The sequence below is a fragment of the Doryrhamphus excisus genome, chromosome 17, assembly GCF_030265055.1.
Source record: "Doryrhamphus excisus isolate RoL2022-K1 chromosome 17, RoL_Dexc_1.0, whole genome shotgun sequence".
Taxonomy (NCBI): domain Eukaryota; kingdom Metazoa; phylum Chordata; class Actinopteri; order Syngnathiformes; family Syngnathidae; genus Doryrhamphus; species Doryrhamphus excisus.
Window position 1 is genome coordinate 7665345 of NC_080482.1, and position 14928 is coordinate 7680272.

The 14928-nt window shown below is 42.5% G+C and overlaps 1 protein-coding gene across 1 annotated transcript in view; it reads left to right on the plus strand.

Annotated features, from left to right (window-relative positions):
- Positions 1–8720, plus strand: part of LOC131105216 (forkhead box protein O4-like) — a 58806-nt gene extending 50086 nt beyond the window's left edge. Inside the window, exon 2 of the mRNA XM_058053104.1 lies at positions 3892–8720. Coding sequence (XP_057909087.1) covers positions 3892–5538 — 1647 coding nt within the window. The 3' untranslated portion in view covers positions 5539–8720. The remainder of the gene's footprint in view (positions 1–3891) is intronic.
- The last annotated feature ends 6208 nt before the right edge of the window (positions 8721–14928 follow it).

A 14928-nucleotide genomic window follows, 5' to 3' on the forward strand; every position in this document is an offset into this window, starting at 1 on the left:
ATGACGGCAAATCCCTCCAAGTTCAGTGTGGCTGCTCTTCCCTCACACGGGGATAAAATGGAGATTTGGACTCAGACGGGTCACACAGATTTGCAGCCTGAAGTGGAAGTGAAGCTCGGTGAGAGTTTGCCATGGGGGCCTTGCTGCAACGGCTTAGTATTTCGGAAAAAGATGCGCCAAAATGTTTACAATTATTGACGTGTACTTGTCGGTGCCGCAAAACGTTGACAGTTTGGAATCTAAAGGATGAACTAACACAAGTGTATTTTGCTTTTTCTTTAGATTTTTCATGGGTTAAGAGTGACGGTAACCTGAAATAGAGGATGTTGCAATACAGGAAATGGTCAAATGGTACATTTATATGATGGTATTTGGGTCAAACCATTCTGGTATGTTCTCTCATGTTAACGGGTCGGTTTTGACCCATGTATTAAATCAGCTATAAAATACACAAAAAACAATAATTTACCATCAAATTTGCTTCTCATCTCTTGGTTAACATTATTTAAAAAAAAAACAAAAAAAAAACCTTAAACTGTATTATGGAAAGCAGGAAGTGAACAAATGTCACAGTTACTGATTGTAAAAGTACCAGATGGAGGGGTAGGATTTAATAAGCTTTGCTTCTTCCTACTCCTTTTGGACATGTGGAACTGTGAACTGATTATGTGATGCATTCAATTGTAATCTGATGCATGTTCAAATGAAATAAAACCATTACCATTAACTTCTTAGACTTCCTCATCCATGAAAATGTTGGTTTTAATACTTCTGGTGTGGGCATGTAGGCCTTTTTTTTGTCGCTATACCCCTCGATTTCAATTTCCAAAACATGGTAAACTGAACCTCAAAAGAATTATATTAATATTAATGAAAGGTTATTTTGTTACCTGGAACATATCTCTTAAATCAATTAGTTTTATTTATTTTCTTATTTTAGTCACTAATTAATCACTAAAGAAACATCTATGGTGTTTGGGTCAATTTTGACTCATATATATTAATGTCGGGGCGGCACGGCGGTCTAGTGGTTAGCACGCAGACCTCACAGCTAGGAGACCAGGGTTCAATTCCACCCTCGGCCATCTCTGTGTGGATGCGTGGGTTTTCTCCGGTTTCCTCCCACATTCAAAAACATGCTAGGTTAATTAGCGACTCCAAATTGTCCATAGGTATGAATGTGAGTGTGAATGGTTGTTTGTCTATATGTGCCCTGTGATTGGCTGGCGACCAGTCCAGGGTGTAAACCGCCTCTCGCCCAAAGACAGCTGCGATAGGCTCCATCATCCCCCGAAAATGAATGAATGAAAATGTAAAACGGGTCGGTGCCGATCCTAATACAAGAGGAAGGTTAATTACCCAAAATTCATTAAAACCAAGTCTTTCCTGGTTTTCTATACAAAGTGATTGGGAAAAGTGTGGTCTGAAACGGACCGTTGTGGCAGCAAGTGGAGATACTTGCTATTAGAAAACACGCTTTAAACGGACATGGGTGGTTGTCATGTGACAACGTCGGCGTATTCTGTTTCCAAGCAGGAAGCGATGGCGTTGATTTTGAGCGGTGCGATAGGTGAACGGTCCCGTCAAGAGTTGAGATGATGGAAGGATGCGCAGGGGTTGGGCAAGTTGGTGATGCCGAGAAGCCCGTCGGTAGCATGGAGCGGGCGTCCCCCCCCACCCCCCAGCCCCCACCCCACCACCCCCCTGCGGGCCTTCGTACAGCCGAGATGAAAGGCTGTTTAGTGTTGGAGCAGCGGCATCAAAAGAACCTCTCGCATCCTCTATACCACTCCCCCATCCCCCCCTACTCCCCCTTTTTTTTTTTTCCATTTCTCTCGCACTTTCTCTCTCTTGCCACAATATGATATAGTTCTGCAGTTGCACGTTTACTCGGTTGCCATGGCGACGGCGCTGGCGGTGTGTCACAGCGAGATAACCCAAGGAGGCATTCACAGATCACCTGAATTCACTTCGCCTCCCATCTCTGGTGTTCTCTCTGCCAGAATTTGATTTATTTGTTTCCCTCGCCACGCACGTCGCCGTGAATACAAATAATCTACGATATAATGGAGATGGCGGAAGTGCACATACCCCTCCTTTCAATAAACCTATTGTACTACTATATTCCACAAAAACCACAGGGGGTGCTTTTTTTTTTTTTATAAATGTGATACTTTTTCCGAATGGAGCGCCAAAAAAAAAAAAAAAAAACGCTTGGCATGGCAACAAAGAAGCCAAATTGCTGCAAGTGAGTGACGCTGTTGCGCATCAGGAACTTCAGCATCTAGCAACCCTTGAAATGTAAATGATAATAGAAAAATGATATCCTCGGAGTTAGCGACTGTACACGCTGCCAGGATAATGGCTAAGTAATTGGTGACACACTGCATAATTGACGACGGAGCGATTGAAAGCAGACGTAGAAAATGATTGTTGTGGGCAAAAGAAATGAGAGAAGAGCAAATCAAGACTAGTCAGTAAAAAAAAAAAAAAAAAAAAAACGGTCTCACTGAGTGACAAAATAGAAACGGGATTGTGATGGAGACAGAAAAATGGAGGCAGGGAAGGAAGGAGATTGGCAGTGGCAATAGATATTGGAAATTGGGATACATCCATTAGCCTTCCTTGCCCCCCCGGCTCAATCTTGTGATACATCCTCGACATTCACAGAGCAACATGGCTGGCAGTAAGCCAGACTGGCGATGACTTCAAACATACAGTACACACATTCTTGGCAGCTTATATCAAGCCAGAGCTTGAATGGAAGACGTAGAGGAGGACAGATGGATTGATGGAAATGAAAGTAAGGGGGGGGGATTGACGTGCGTACTGAGAGAGAACCTATAAAGTTGTGAGTCGCCGGTCGTTTCGGGGTTTGTCGGCGACTGACAGGCTATATAACGCCTCGCTGACGAACGCCGTGTTTGTGTTTCTTGAAGGTATTCCCGATTTAATGATGCCGTGACTTTTGCTTGACACTGATTGCATAGAGTACGGGAATATCAGACATGGAAGATGCAAAAGTCCGGCTGGGAGCTGTGATTGTGTTTGTACGTCTGCTGTCAAAATGTTGCAATTCTGCGAGGACATTTATCTATACATTTTCTATACCAACTATCAGGGTCATTTCGGGAATAAATCCTATCCGAGCTGTACTGATCATCTGACAATCATTCACAATCATCCATTCCAACATAATAAAATAATACTAAAAATAACCAATTAGCTAAAAATGTCATCAAATGAGGCGGGGTACACCCTGTACTGGTCGCCAGCCAATCACAGGGCACATATAGACAAACAACCATTCACACTCACATTCATACCTATGGACAATTTGGAGTCGCCAATTAACCTAGCATGTTTTTGGAATGTGGGAGGAAACCGGAGTACCCGGAGAAAACCCACGCATGCACGGGGAGAACATGCAAACTCCACACAGAGATGGCTGAGAGTGGAATTGAGCCCTGGTCTCCTACCTGTGAGGTCTGCGTGCGAACCACTCGACCGCCGTGCAGCCCTAAAAATAACATTAAAAAAATATATTTAAAAAAAACTTGAAAAGCAGGAAGTGAACAAATGTAACAGTTACTGATTGTAAAAGTACCAGATGGAGGGGTAGGATTTAATAAGCTTTGCTTCTTCCTACTCCTTTTGGACATGTGGAACTGTGAACTGATTATGTGATGCATTCAATTGTAATCTGATGCATGTTCTAATGAATTCAAACCATTACCATTACCATTACCATAGTGTACCCAAAGCACAAATAGGACATACATATACCATGTGACAGGCCTGAAGCCAGAACCATCCAATCCTTGACCCAGGAATATGATCTACAGTGTCATGTGATTGCTAACACACATCTTTGCTTCTGTTTCTCTGCAGAATTCCATCCGTCACAACCTCTCCCTGCACACACGCTTCATCCGTGTTCAAAATGAGGGCACAGGAAAAAGTTCCTGGTGGATGCTCAACCCTGATGGTGGGAAGATGGGCAAGGCCCCCCGGCGGAGAGCAGTCTCCATGGACAACAACACCAAGTATCTGAAGAGCAAAGGTCGCATCAGGGGCAAGAGAGTTGGACGCCCTGGAATTGGAGCAGGTTCCACCGTCGTCGGACTTCAGGGTTCCCCTGATCACGGCAGCCCACCACATAAAGGTCTCCCTGGCTCCGGAGGTGCATCCGGTACCGATGGGGAGTTCGACGCCTGGACAGATCTCCACTCCAGGGCCAGCTCATCGGCCTCCACTTTGAGCGGGCGTCTTTCGCCCATTCTTGCTGAAGGGGAACCGGAGGAACCAGAGGAGGGAGGTCTGTCCTGTTCCACCTCCCCACACCTCTATCCCTCACCGACTGCCCGCTCTCCGTCCATGGGGACAGGGAACCGTTGTCCTCCCCTTGAGCAATTGCCTCAGCTGGCCAACCTGACAGGTGCCATCAGTCTTGATGAGCAGCTGATGGAGGAAGGTTATCATCACCATCATTCACAACAGCAGCAACACCAACAGCATCCTTCAGTTGGCAGACATAAGCACCAAACCTCGGTCTACCATTACAACTCTGGAGTGAAGAGCCAGGGATCTTATGGTGCTGGGGGGTACGGTGCGACGGGCATGGGCATGATGCGCCACCACTCGCCCATGCAAACCATCCAGGAGAACAAACCCGCCAGGTTCTCGGGAACAATGCGGACATACTCCAGCAGCAACGCCCTGCAGAGTCTTCTGACGGGGGGATCGGCCAGGCAAGCGTACTGCCCAAAGGACATGATGCTGGCCCCCAAGAGAGAAAGTCACCCCATGATGGGCCCGGCTTGTAACGGCTCCAACCCCCACGGCCACCTCCCAGGTCACCACAACGGATCTCACAGTCACAACAGAACTCACGGCCATACTCCGTCACACAATCACAACTCATCTCACGGTCTCAGTCATAACAGCATCAGCCATAACCATACGCCGCCCCGCGCGCTGCCCCTCAACCCGTGCGGCAACCAACTGCAGACCTACAATCACAAATCGCCCTACCTGTACAGTCCACCTTCTCACGCCCACCTACCGGCGTCAACGACCCTGCCGCCTAACCCGGCGGGGATGCTCGGCATGCCCCAGGACTCTTGTCATTTGGCCACCGCCCCTCATCCGCACCCCCGTCACAACCATTACCCTGAGCCGCAACACCAAGCCATGGCTAACGGACCCTTCCACCTGGGCCAGGGCATGGGTGGCAGTAACGGCAGCGGGGGCTACCACCACGGGTACCACCAACCCCACCCGCATGAGAGACTACCAGCTGACCTGGACATCGATATGTTCCAGGGCAGCTTGGACTGCGATGTGGAGTCCATCCTCCTCCACGATATCATGGACTCCGGGGAGGAGATGGACTTCAACTTTGACTGCTCCCTTGCTCAGGGGGTGGGAATCGGAATGGGTATGGGAATGGGTGTGACAATGGGCATGGGGATGGGAATGAGCGGACTCGCCGGTCCACAGCAAGCCCATAGCAACCAGAGCTGGGTCCCCGGCTGAAATCCGGTATAGGACCCAACCGGTCCCTCACAAAAAGAACAATGTTACCCATAAAGCACTGTGCTTAATTGTGACATTCCTGACTTGACACAGAGACTATAGGACCATGTCTTTCTTTGTTGTCTGTCACTCCCCCCTCCTCCTTTTTTTTCCCTCCTCTGCCCCGCCTCCTTTCCCTGTGAGATCTAACTCATGTCTCGTTACATATTTCCTCATATCAGCTATACTGTGATGACAATCTCTCAGCATCATTGCTTCTCATCTACCATGAGAGCTGAACTCTCAGTGCACTTTATTGCAAGTGGGTCTTCATCTGGCGGAACAGCTCTTGCGCAACTTTTTATGTGAAGGCTGTACCATTTTGGGCATGAACAAATTAAAGACAGAAGTCAAACTTAAATAGGACCTTTAATCAGTCAATAGCCACGTTTACATGAGGAGTTTTTCTCTTTCCGAAAGCAATGGTATACATGGAAAGGAATATTCCAATCGCGTGTCTACATGCGCCGCTATAATCAACCAGAATAGTCAATGGGGCATGCCCAGTAAAACGTAAACACCAACATTCCGTTATACCGACTTCCTTGAGTTTTTCTTTCACTTGTTGAAATAACTCCGTATTGCCAGTTTTTCGTTTGTCCAGTCCTGAAAGGGTTCAATTCCACCCTCGGCCATCTCTGTGTGGAGTTTGCATGTTCTCCCCGTGCATGCGTGGGTTTTCTCCGGGTACTCCAGTTTCCTCCCACATTCCAAAAACATGCTAGGTTAATTAGCGACTCTAAATTGTCCATAGGTATGAATGTGAGTGTGAATGGTTGTTTGTCTATATGTGCCCTGTGATTGGCTGGCGTCCAGTCCAGGGTGTACCCCGCCTCTCGCCCGAAGACAGCTGGGATAGGCTCCAGCACTCCCCCGCGACCCTCGTGAGGAAAAAGCGGTAGAAAATGAATGAATGAATGATGTTACAGGCCACGCAGCTAGGAGACCCGAGTTCAATTCCACCCTCGGCCATCTCTGTGTGGAGTTTGCATGTTCTCCCCGTGCATGCGTGGGTTTTCTCCAGGTACTGTGGTTTCCTCCCACATTCCAAAAACATGCTAGGTTAATTAGCGACTCCAAATTGTCCATAGGTGTGAATGTGAGTGTGAATGGTTGTTTGTCTATATGTGCCCTGTGATTGGCTGGCGTCCAGTCTCGCCCGAAGACAGCTGGGATAGGCTCCAGCACTCCCCGCGACCCTCGTGAGCAAAAAGCAGTAGAAAATGACCGAACGAACGAACAATAAAGGGCATTCTGATTCTGATTCTGATTCTGAATGGAATTGGAATATTCGGGTCCATGTAAACGTGGCTATAGTCTGAAGTTGGGACCTCTTTTCAGACCAAAAAAAAAAAAACGTACAAGAAATCCCCCTGAAAAGTAAAACCTTATCAAAACCTCAATACATGCAAATGAATTTATGATCCAGAGTCACTTCCTCCTCATAATGAAATTCACGCTCATGAGAGCCAATCAATCTTGGCCAGTGTCTTAGCACTCGTGTTATTTACGGCCTCATACATCCAGACCTTGGCACCTTGACTCCTCCGTTGGAACGCAATGTTTAGTTAATGTCCTTTTTCGCCATCGTCCGAGGCGTGTTGTCACTACATCACCAAATGGATTCCATCATTACTCGCTTGCATGCAATTTGGTGAATTAAAAACTTGTATCACCTTGTCTCACCTGGGCCTCCTGAGCCTCACTCGCTATATCTCTCTCTCTCTCTCTCTCTCGCTGGCATTGTCTGGAAAGTGGCGTTCTCTTTTCCGCCTGCCAGCAGAGACAAAGTGGCCATTACTCACAGCGAGCCATTAATGGGGCTTGATTGAAATTCAGCATCTTGCTTTTAATCTCCAAAGTGATGCGGCAGCGATGCGTCATTATTGAGAAGCTAACACATTGTCCTACCATATCTCACCTCCCCGGGGGGCACATCCGGAGGGGGGGGGGGGACAGCCGCTTTGCCCCCTGTCCGACGTTGACGTGCTGAGAAAGCCGAGTTGCCATCCCGTTCCAGGAATATTCACTAGGTGAGACGGAGTATCAAACATGAGCTTCTTACGCTTTTGATGCAAATAGAACAATTTTAACAAGGTCGATGAGAAGCCCGCAAAGCCATCCGCCCCAAAACACCAGTCCCCCCCTGCCCTAAAACCCTTTTTTTCTGTGTGTTTATTCTGTTGTCGTGTATTTTGTCGTTGTGTTGTTGCTAACTCTACGAACCAACAGCGCTCGTGTGTTGTGTGCGCCGAGGAAATTCTGTCGGTGAAATGATGTAGTGCAGTATGACTTTTTCCTCCCATCTTCCTGGTCGGGAAAACCATTCCGCCCGCCCACATGTGTGCTTTGCTCAATTGTCTCTGTGTTTGTGAGTGAAGGATGGGGGCGGTGTTGGAGTGGAGTGTGTGGTGGCGGTGGGGTGGGTTAGTCTGAAGCTTTCGTTATCATTGGCCTTGAGGGAGTTATGGAGAGGACATCCTTTTTTTTTTTTTTTTTTTTTTCCCCTTTCGCCCCTTTTCGCTCCCCCCCAAGGAGAATCTTCTTGCATTTGGGCTTGTACACAAAAAGGTGGGTGGGGCTTGGGCTGAGGTAGGTGGGTAGAGTGGTTATTGTTCCAGCCAAAGGTCAAACATGGCAGAGACTATCAGACCCATTACTGAGGCAAATACGCCTCTATTGCAGGGCTTTTAGGCCACGCTGCGGGAAAATGTGTGTGCTTTTTTTTTTTTGAAGCAAAATGGCCGGCGTCCCCCCCCTTGCAAGTTGTGCTACAACCTGCGCTATACATTAGCCAGAAAAAGAGAGCTATACGTGATGTCTAATTTTTCCTATATTTATTTATGAAAGAGATGGGGTCTTTGTCAAATCCTAAATGTGGTAGTTGTTTTGAGTCAACTCCTGTACCCCCCCCCTGACCCCCACCCCCCTACATCCTCTCCCCTCGCCTCTGTTTTTTAAGATGTCAACCCCCCCCCGTCCCTGTTTTACTTACATTTATTTTGTACAAAATCTATATATTAAGAATATTGTAAAATAGTTTTTAAGAAAAAAAAATCTCAAAAGAATATCAGTTTTGATGTCTATTTCTTTTTTTCAAGAGAATGTATCTCATCATCTGGTGACTGTTAAATAAATGCATTTAAAACAAACAAAAAAACCCTGATTGTGTGTTTGTTGCAATATAAAAAAAAACACAAAATATGCTATTTATTCCATATGTGCAAGTATTAAGAAAATGTGAATTATTGAAAAAAAATATTTTAATATTATTTAGAAATATTTGTTTTGAGTTATTATTTTAAGTTTCGGTTTGTATTTTTTTATATAGCCTACAAACTATTAAGTCTATCAAGTCTATCAAGAAAAGTCAATCTATTTACATGAAAATAAAAACAAAATAATTCTCAAAATTCTGAATGAACACGTGGAATTATGTACTTAACAAAAAGGCAGTAAATAATTAAATATCTCTTATATTTTTGACATATTTTATCCATTTTTTTTACGGCCAACCCTTGGTGTTCTCTCAATGAGCTTCACAAGGTCGTCAAGGTCATCAAGTGTGCCATGTCGGTGTTGCGTAGTGGAATTTCTTGGGACCTTCACTTGTGTTGTGTATGTCCATACTTTAGGCCTCCACTGTATATAAATAGATCATAATTATCATAATTATTATCAGAATTATCAATATATTATCATAATAATAATAATAATTATTATTATATTATTATACAGTAATGCACACGAAAGCTGCTAATAATAATAATACTAATTATTATTATTATTATTAGCAGCTTTCGTGTGCATTACCGCCATCAGTGGAACAGATTCTAAACCCTTCTATATGCCATTCACAAGTCCAGTTTTATTAAAAAAGAAAATACATATCTATATAAAACATGTGCCGAGCTTAATTATAAAATATTAGCAAGATTGAACTTTATCTTTTCCTGTTCCCGGGTGCGTTCTTTCAGCGAATGCTGAGATATGACGTAACACGCAGCTCGAGACCTTCTTCAATAGAAAAAAAAATCATAATAATAATTATTATTATATAATAATACTTATAATTATATAATATTTTTTATATTAATAATAATAATTATTGTTATATAATAATAATTATCATATTATTAATAATAATAATTACTATTATTATCAGAATAAATCAGAATTATTTGCTAATCATCAATGTTGCTTCCCGTTACATTTTTGCAAGAATCGACAGATCTTCATGAATAAATCTGTCTTTTATATTGAATTAGCTATCATATAAAAACAGACGTTCAAAATTGCATTAGTCCCATTCCTGTCAATCTGTGTTTAATCCTGATCTGATCCAGATTGACAGTTATTCCAATGTTGTGTAAACCCTAAACGAAAGCCGAATACGTCCGTCTGATGAAATCAGTTAGTAATTTGTTGTTGAATTATTGTAATTCTTAATATTCCATACATATTATTTGGCAGATGACAACTGTATTAAGCCTACAGAACTCTATAGTGGTGGATTCACATTACATGTGGACGCGTCATTTGTTTTTCTTACTGCATGGGAAAAAAGCTTTGTGTCTGTCTCTCTCTCTCTCTCTCTGTGTGTGTGTGTGTGTGTGTGTAGCCAGATTGTCAGTGTCGGAGTAATAGGTGTGTGTCATGAGGCTCGTTATGGCCCATGAAGCGGGGATAGGTTGGCCACAGCTGTCCCGGTCCCACCGGAGGTGTTTTCACAGGGAGGAGTGTGCAGCACTACAGTGCCATACTGCTGGGCCCCAAGGGGGACACTCCCCCCCCACCCCACCTCACCCCACCTCCATGTACACACGTATGTTTGCACATACACATTTGAGAACAATGCAAAGAGGCATATTTATAAAATATGCTGAGTACCCTCATGCTAGCATAATGATTGCTAACGCAATGTACATGCATTACTGCATTGAGTACAACTCTTAAAAGGACCTTTTGAATACATTTTGTCAGTATACATACAGTATTAGTTTTGTTGTAGTGAACGTACAACACAAACACAAGATGTGAACCACAAGTGGCTCCTGTGCAATACTTTGAACACCTCTGGAAACCTTTAAAATGTTTTCACATTTTTCAGGCTCCAAAATGTTACGTGGACACAAATCAAGTAAGCGTCACCTTAACTTGAGTACGTTTGCCAGCAAGGAAACACGTGCTAAATTATAGCCGGGAAGCGGGGCGGCCTCTTCGGAGTCTGGCTTGGATCCACAGTTTGTGTGGCACTCCAGAGAGGGATGCAGGGTACAGTCGACAGCCAAGTCCAGGTGCTATGCCTAGGGGAGGGTCTGCTCCTCTGTTCCTCATTATCAGAGAGAGAGAGAGAGAGAGAGAGAAGCAGTGTTAGGGCATCATTACTCATCCACTCAAGCATCTGGGAGAAGGTCCTTCCTTCCATCGTGGATGAGGAGACCGCCCTCTGAGCGGAAAGGTCGGATTGGGACGCTACCCGCCAACCTGCAGATTTTATGGTCATATATTGATGTTTTAGATTGTACAGTATTTAATTTTTTTTTGCTGTAAAAGCGACAATACATTTCAAAGAGGTCATCAAAAATAAAAAATAAACATTAGGGGTGCAACTGGTGCGCAAAGGCCCAAACAATTAGTGGTCCTGGTGGACATAACTTAAGTTATTAAAGCTCCATAAAGCGGACCTCAGGAGGAGACTTTGCATTACCTCAGACGGCTTGCACTTCATCATGTTAATGTAAACACAGCCTGAACAGTAGCAGCAGACATTAATAATAACCACTGTTGTTGTTGCTCTCCACCATAAGTCCATGTATTAAATAGAGCTGTCAATCACTTTCCGTGACTTGCAGTGATGCATTAAAAACTACGCGCTACATATTGTGAGATGCATCAATAAACGTGATATTCGTAACTACCATGCTAATAATCTGTTGCACATGACGCCTTATGGCGGTGTCTATATTCGGTTAATGTAATCACGCTGAGTTCATCTCACACACACACACGTTCACAGGCGCGCCAGAACTGATGCCACGTCAGTACAATGACGAGCTTTACGAGTGGACCTGCACCGAATACACAATCTTTGTCAACAATCTAAAAAGATGCTTTACTTTTATTGATGGTGTAATATTTCAACAAGGTAACTATTTTAGTTGAGTGTATATATAAATGTATATATACTATAAATACATATATATATAATTTTATTATGTTTAGTTTATTTATTATATTAATTTATTTATTATGTTATTTATATGTATTAATATATTTTATTTATACAGATTTTTATATTGTATGTATTTATTTATTTGTTATATTAATTTATTTATTATATTTATTTATTTATATTTTATTATACATTTTATAAATATAAATATATACAATTTAATTATTATTACGTTCATTATTAATTCATTTATTATTTTATTTATATTTATTATTATATTTTATTTATATAGATTTTATATGTTATGTATTTATGTATTTATTATATTAATTTATTAATATATTTTATGTATACAGGTTTTTATATTTTATGTATTTATTTATGATACTAATTTATTTATTCTTTTATTTATATTTATTATTATATTTTATTATGCATTTTATAAATATAAATATATACAATTTAATTATTATTAAATTCATTATTAATTCATTTATTATTTTATTTATATTAATTATTATATTTTATTCATATAGATTTTTATATTTTATGTATTTATGTATTTATTATATTAATTTATTTATTATTTTATTTATCTTTATTATTATATTTTATTATTCATTCATTCATTTTCTACCGCTTTTTCCACATTTTATAAATATAAATATATAAAATTAAATTATTATTAATTAATTTATTATTTTATTTATATCAATTATTATATTTTATTTATATAATATTTATTATATATTTTATAAATATAAATATATTAAAACAAAAAATATATATATAAAGTATATTATTACACAGTTCCAGACATAACCACGACCATCACCACCATAGTTCCCATTGGCAGGGCCAGACCTCCACCAAGGCATGAAGGAGTCGTTCACTGTCAGATTAACGAGTGAATGAATACAATTTTAATACATTAAGATAATCATAAAGACAAATGACAAACCTGACTTGATCAGATTTGGCACATGCATTATGTTTTTGGACCTGTCACATTGAGGGTTTACACATTACATTTGAATCTGGATCAGATCCAGATTCAACTCAACTGCTGTATATTTTGCTACCTTATCGTATCTCTGTTTGTTGATGGAGAGCTCATGTCACCATGGTGGCCTCCCTCTGCTTCTTTGTGTGTGCGCACAATCAAAGATGCTGGAGTGTGTGTGAGGGGCATCGCTCATGGTAACCTGCAACACACACACACACATCCAGTTCATTAAAGCACCACTTGTGTGTGTTGGGGGGGGGGGGGTTAGAAAGAGAGAACTGAAAGAGAGACAGGGATCTCGTTAGCAGCCATGCTGAAAGTCTGCTCCAGTTACTCGCTCAAGTGGGAGGCCCCGCCTCTTTTTTCTTTCTTTTTTTTGTTGTCCCGCCTTCTCCATCCTTCTCTCGTTCCTTATCCCAGGTGGCGGCAGAGGGTACATGAGGTGACTCGCCTTTTAAGTCCCCCCCCCCAACATGTATCTCCCACACTGATCTGCAGGCCTCATTAGACCACACTGCTGTCTTTAGCATTTAGCATTTAGCATCACCCAAAAATATTTCACCTGGCTTCACCTCGCTATACTTCACCAGGGAGTAGTTGGAAGAGAGGGGGGTGGGGGGGGGGGGGGGAGTGACGTTTAATAATCAGAGGCACTTTTGCGTTATTTATGCGTGAGTGCAAGCGTATGTCCCGTGGGATCAGCAGCGGCGGCGGCGGCAGCCTCAAACAGCTCTTATCCGCCGCCATCGGAGGCTGATGCTCTAAAGCTGCTGCTGCCATCAGCCACAAACTCATTAATTACTCTTTAGTATCAAGCCGTAATTAGAGACACCAATCAGGCTGAAGACGCCCCCACCACCCCCACCCCCCAGCCCCTATTAGCGCTACAGTGATCTGGAAGCTAGCTCGCACAGAGGCTGAGATGTGTGATATCGGGCAATGTGATGGTGGGTGGGTGGGGGGGGGGGGGGGGGGGGGTGACACAAGAGGGAGGTGATGTCGGTGTGAGAGAGAGGCATTAATTTGACATTAATTGTGTCGTCTTGCACTTTATTGACCCCCCCCCCCCCCTTACCGCCACACACAATGTACTCAACCTCAAAGCTCCCCCGCCCCCAAACCCCCCTCCCCCCTCTGAGGCACGCACAAACACCTCCTCTCATCCTTCCTGAGTGGATCAGGAGACCAGCAAATATCTGATTAGACGTGGCTTGTGCTGGAGGAGGACGATGATGATGATGGGGGGGCGGGGGGCTGAAGGATGAGGATGATGAGGGTGACATGGGGACAAGAGGAGAAAGAGGTGAGAAGGTTTGGACTCATTAAGGCGCTCTGATTGGAGCAATAAGCAGAGATGGATGGGAGGATTTCCTGCCTGGTAATTGTCCTTTAATCAGGAAGCGCATTGATGATGTCATCAGTACGCTTGATTTATCGTGGTTTCATGATAACAGATTTTTTTTCAAGGGAGTTTTATCACAACAGTTCTTTCGTAATATTTACAGTATGGTATCCTGATTACATTTTTCTATATTCTTGACCCTTTTTTGACAAAAAAATATATAACAAATTAAATAGGGCGCTTATATAAGAAGTTTAACATTTATTTGTCAGTAATAGGTCTTGTTCTTAATCAGTAATGTGCTTATAAATGTATTTTCTGTATGATTTAAATCATTTGGAACATAAATATTGCTGCAGTACCCTCTTCATCCTGAAGGGATCCTGGAAGATGCTTGTCACTGCTGTCCTTCCAGCGTATTATTTGTTTTTTTTTTTTTTTTTTTTTTCATGTTCTGCTGATTGAATGTATGAATTTGACAGCCAACATTAGGCATAGGGTGGTTACCAGTTTCATGGTATATCACAGAATGAATAGTACTACTATGTAGATATACTTTGTCACATCCTGTCTTGGCGTTGTTGTCGTTTGTAGGAATTAGTTGCACCAACTGCCAAGGTTTGATCAACCTCAGTTTCTACACAAATAAACTCATTTTGTGGTCCCTGAAACAGGCCTTTTTGTCGAATTCCGAAATACGCATTATTTTTCACTCTTTTTTTTTGTAACCTGTGGCACTTCCCCACTTCCTGTATCTTTGCACCATTCCAAGCCATTCATTGGACTTGAACGTGTAGAATTTCAATAAATATCTGCAAAAATTGGGCT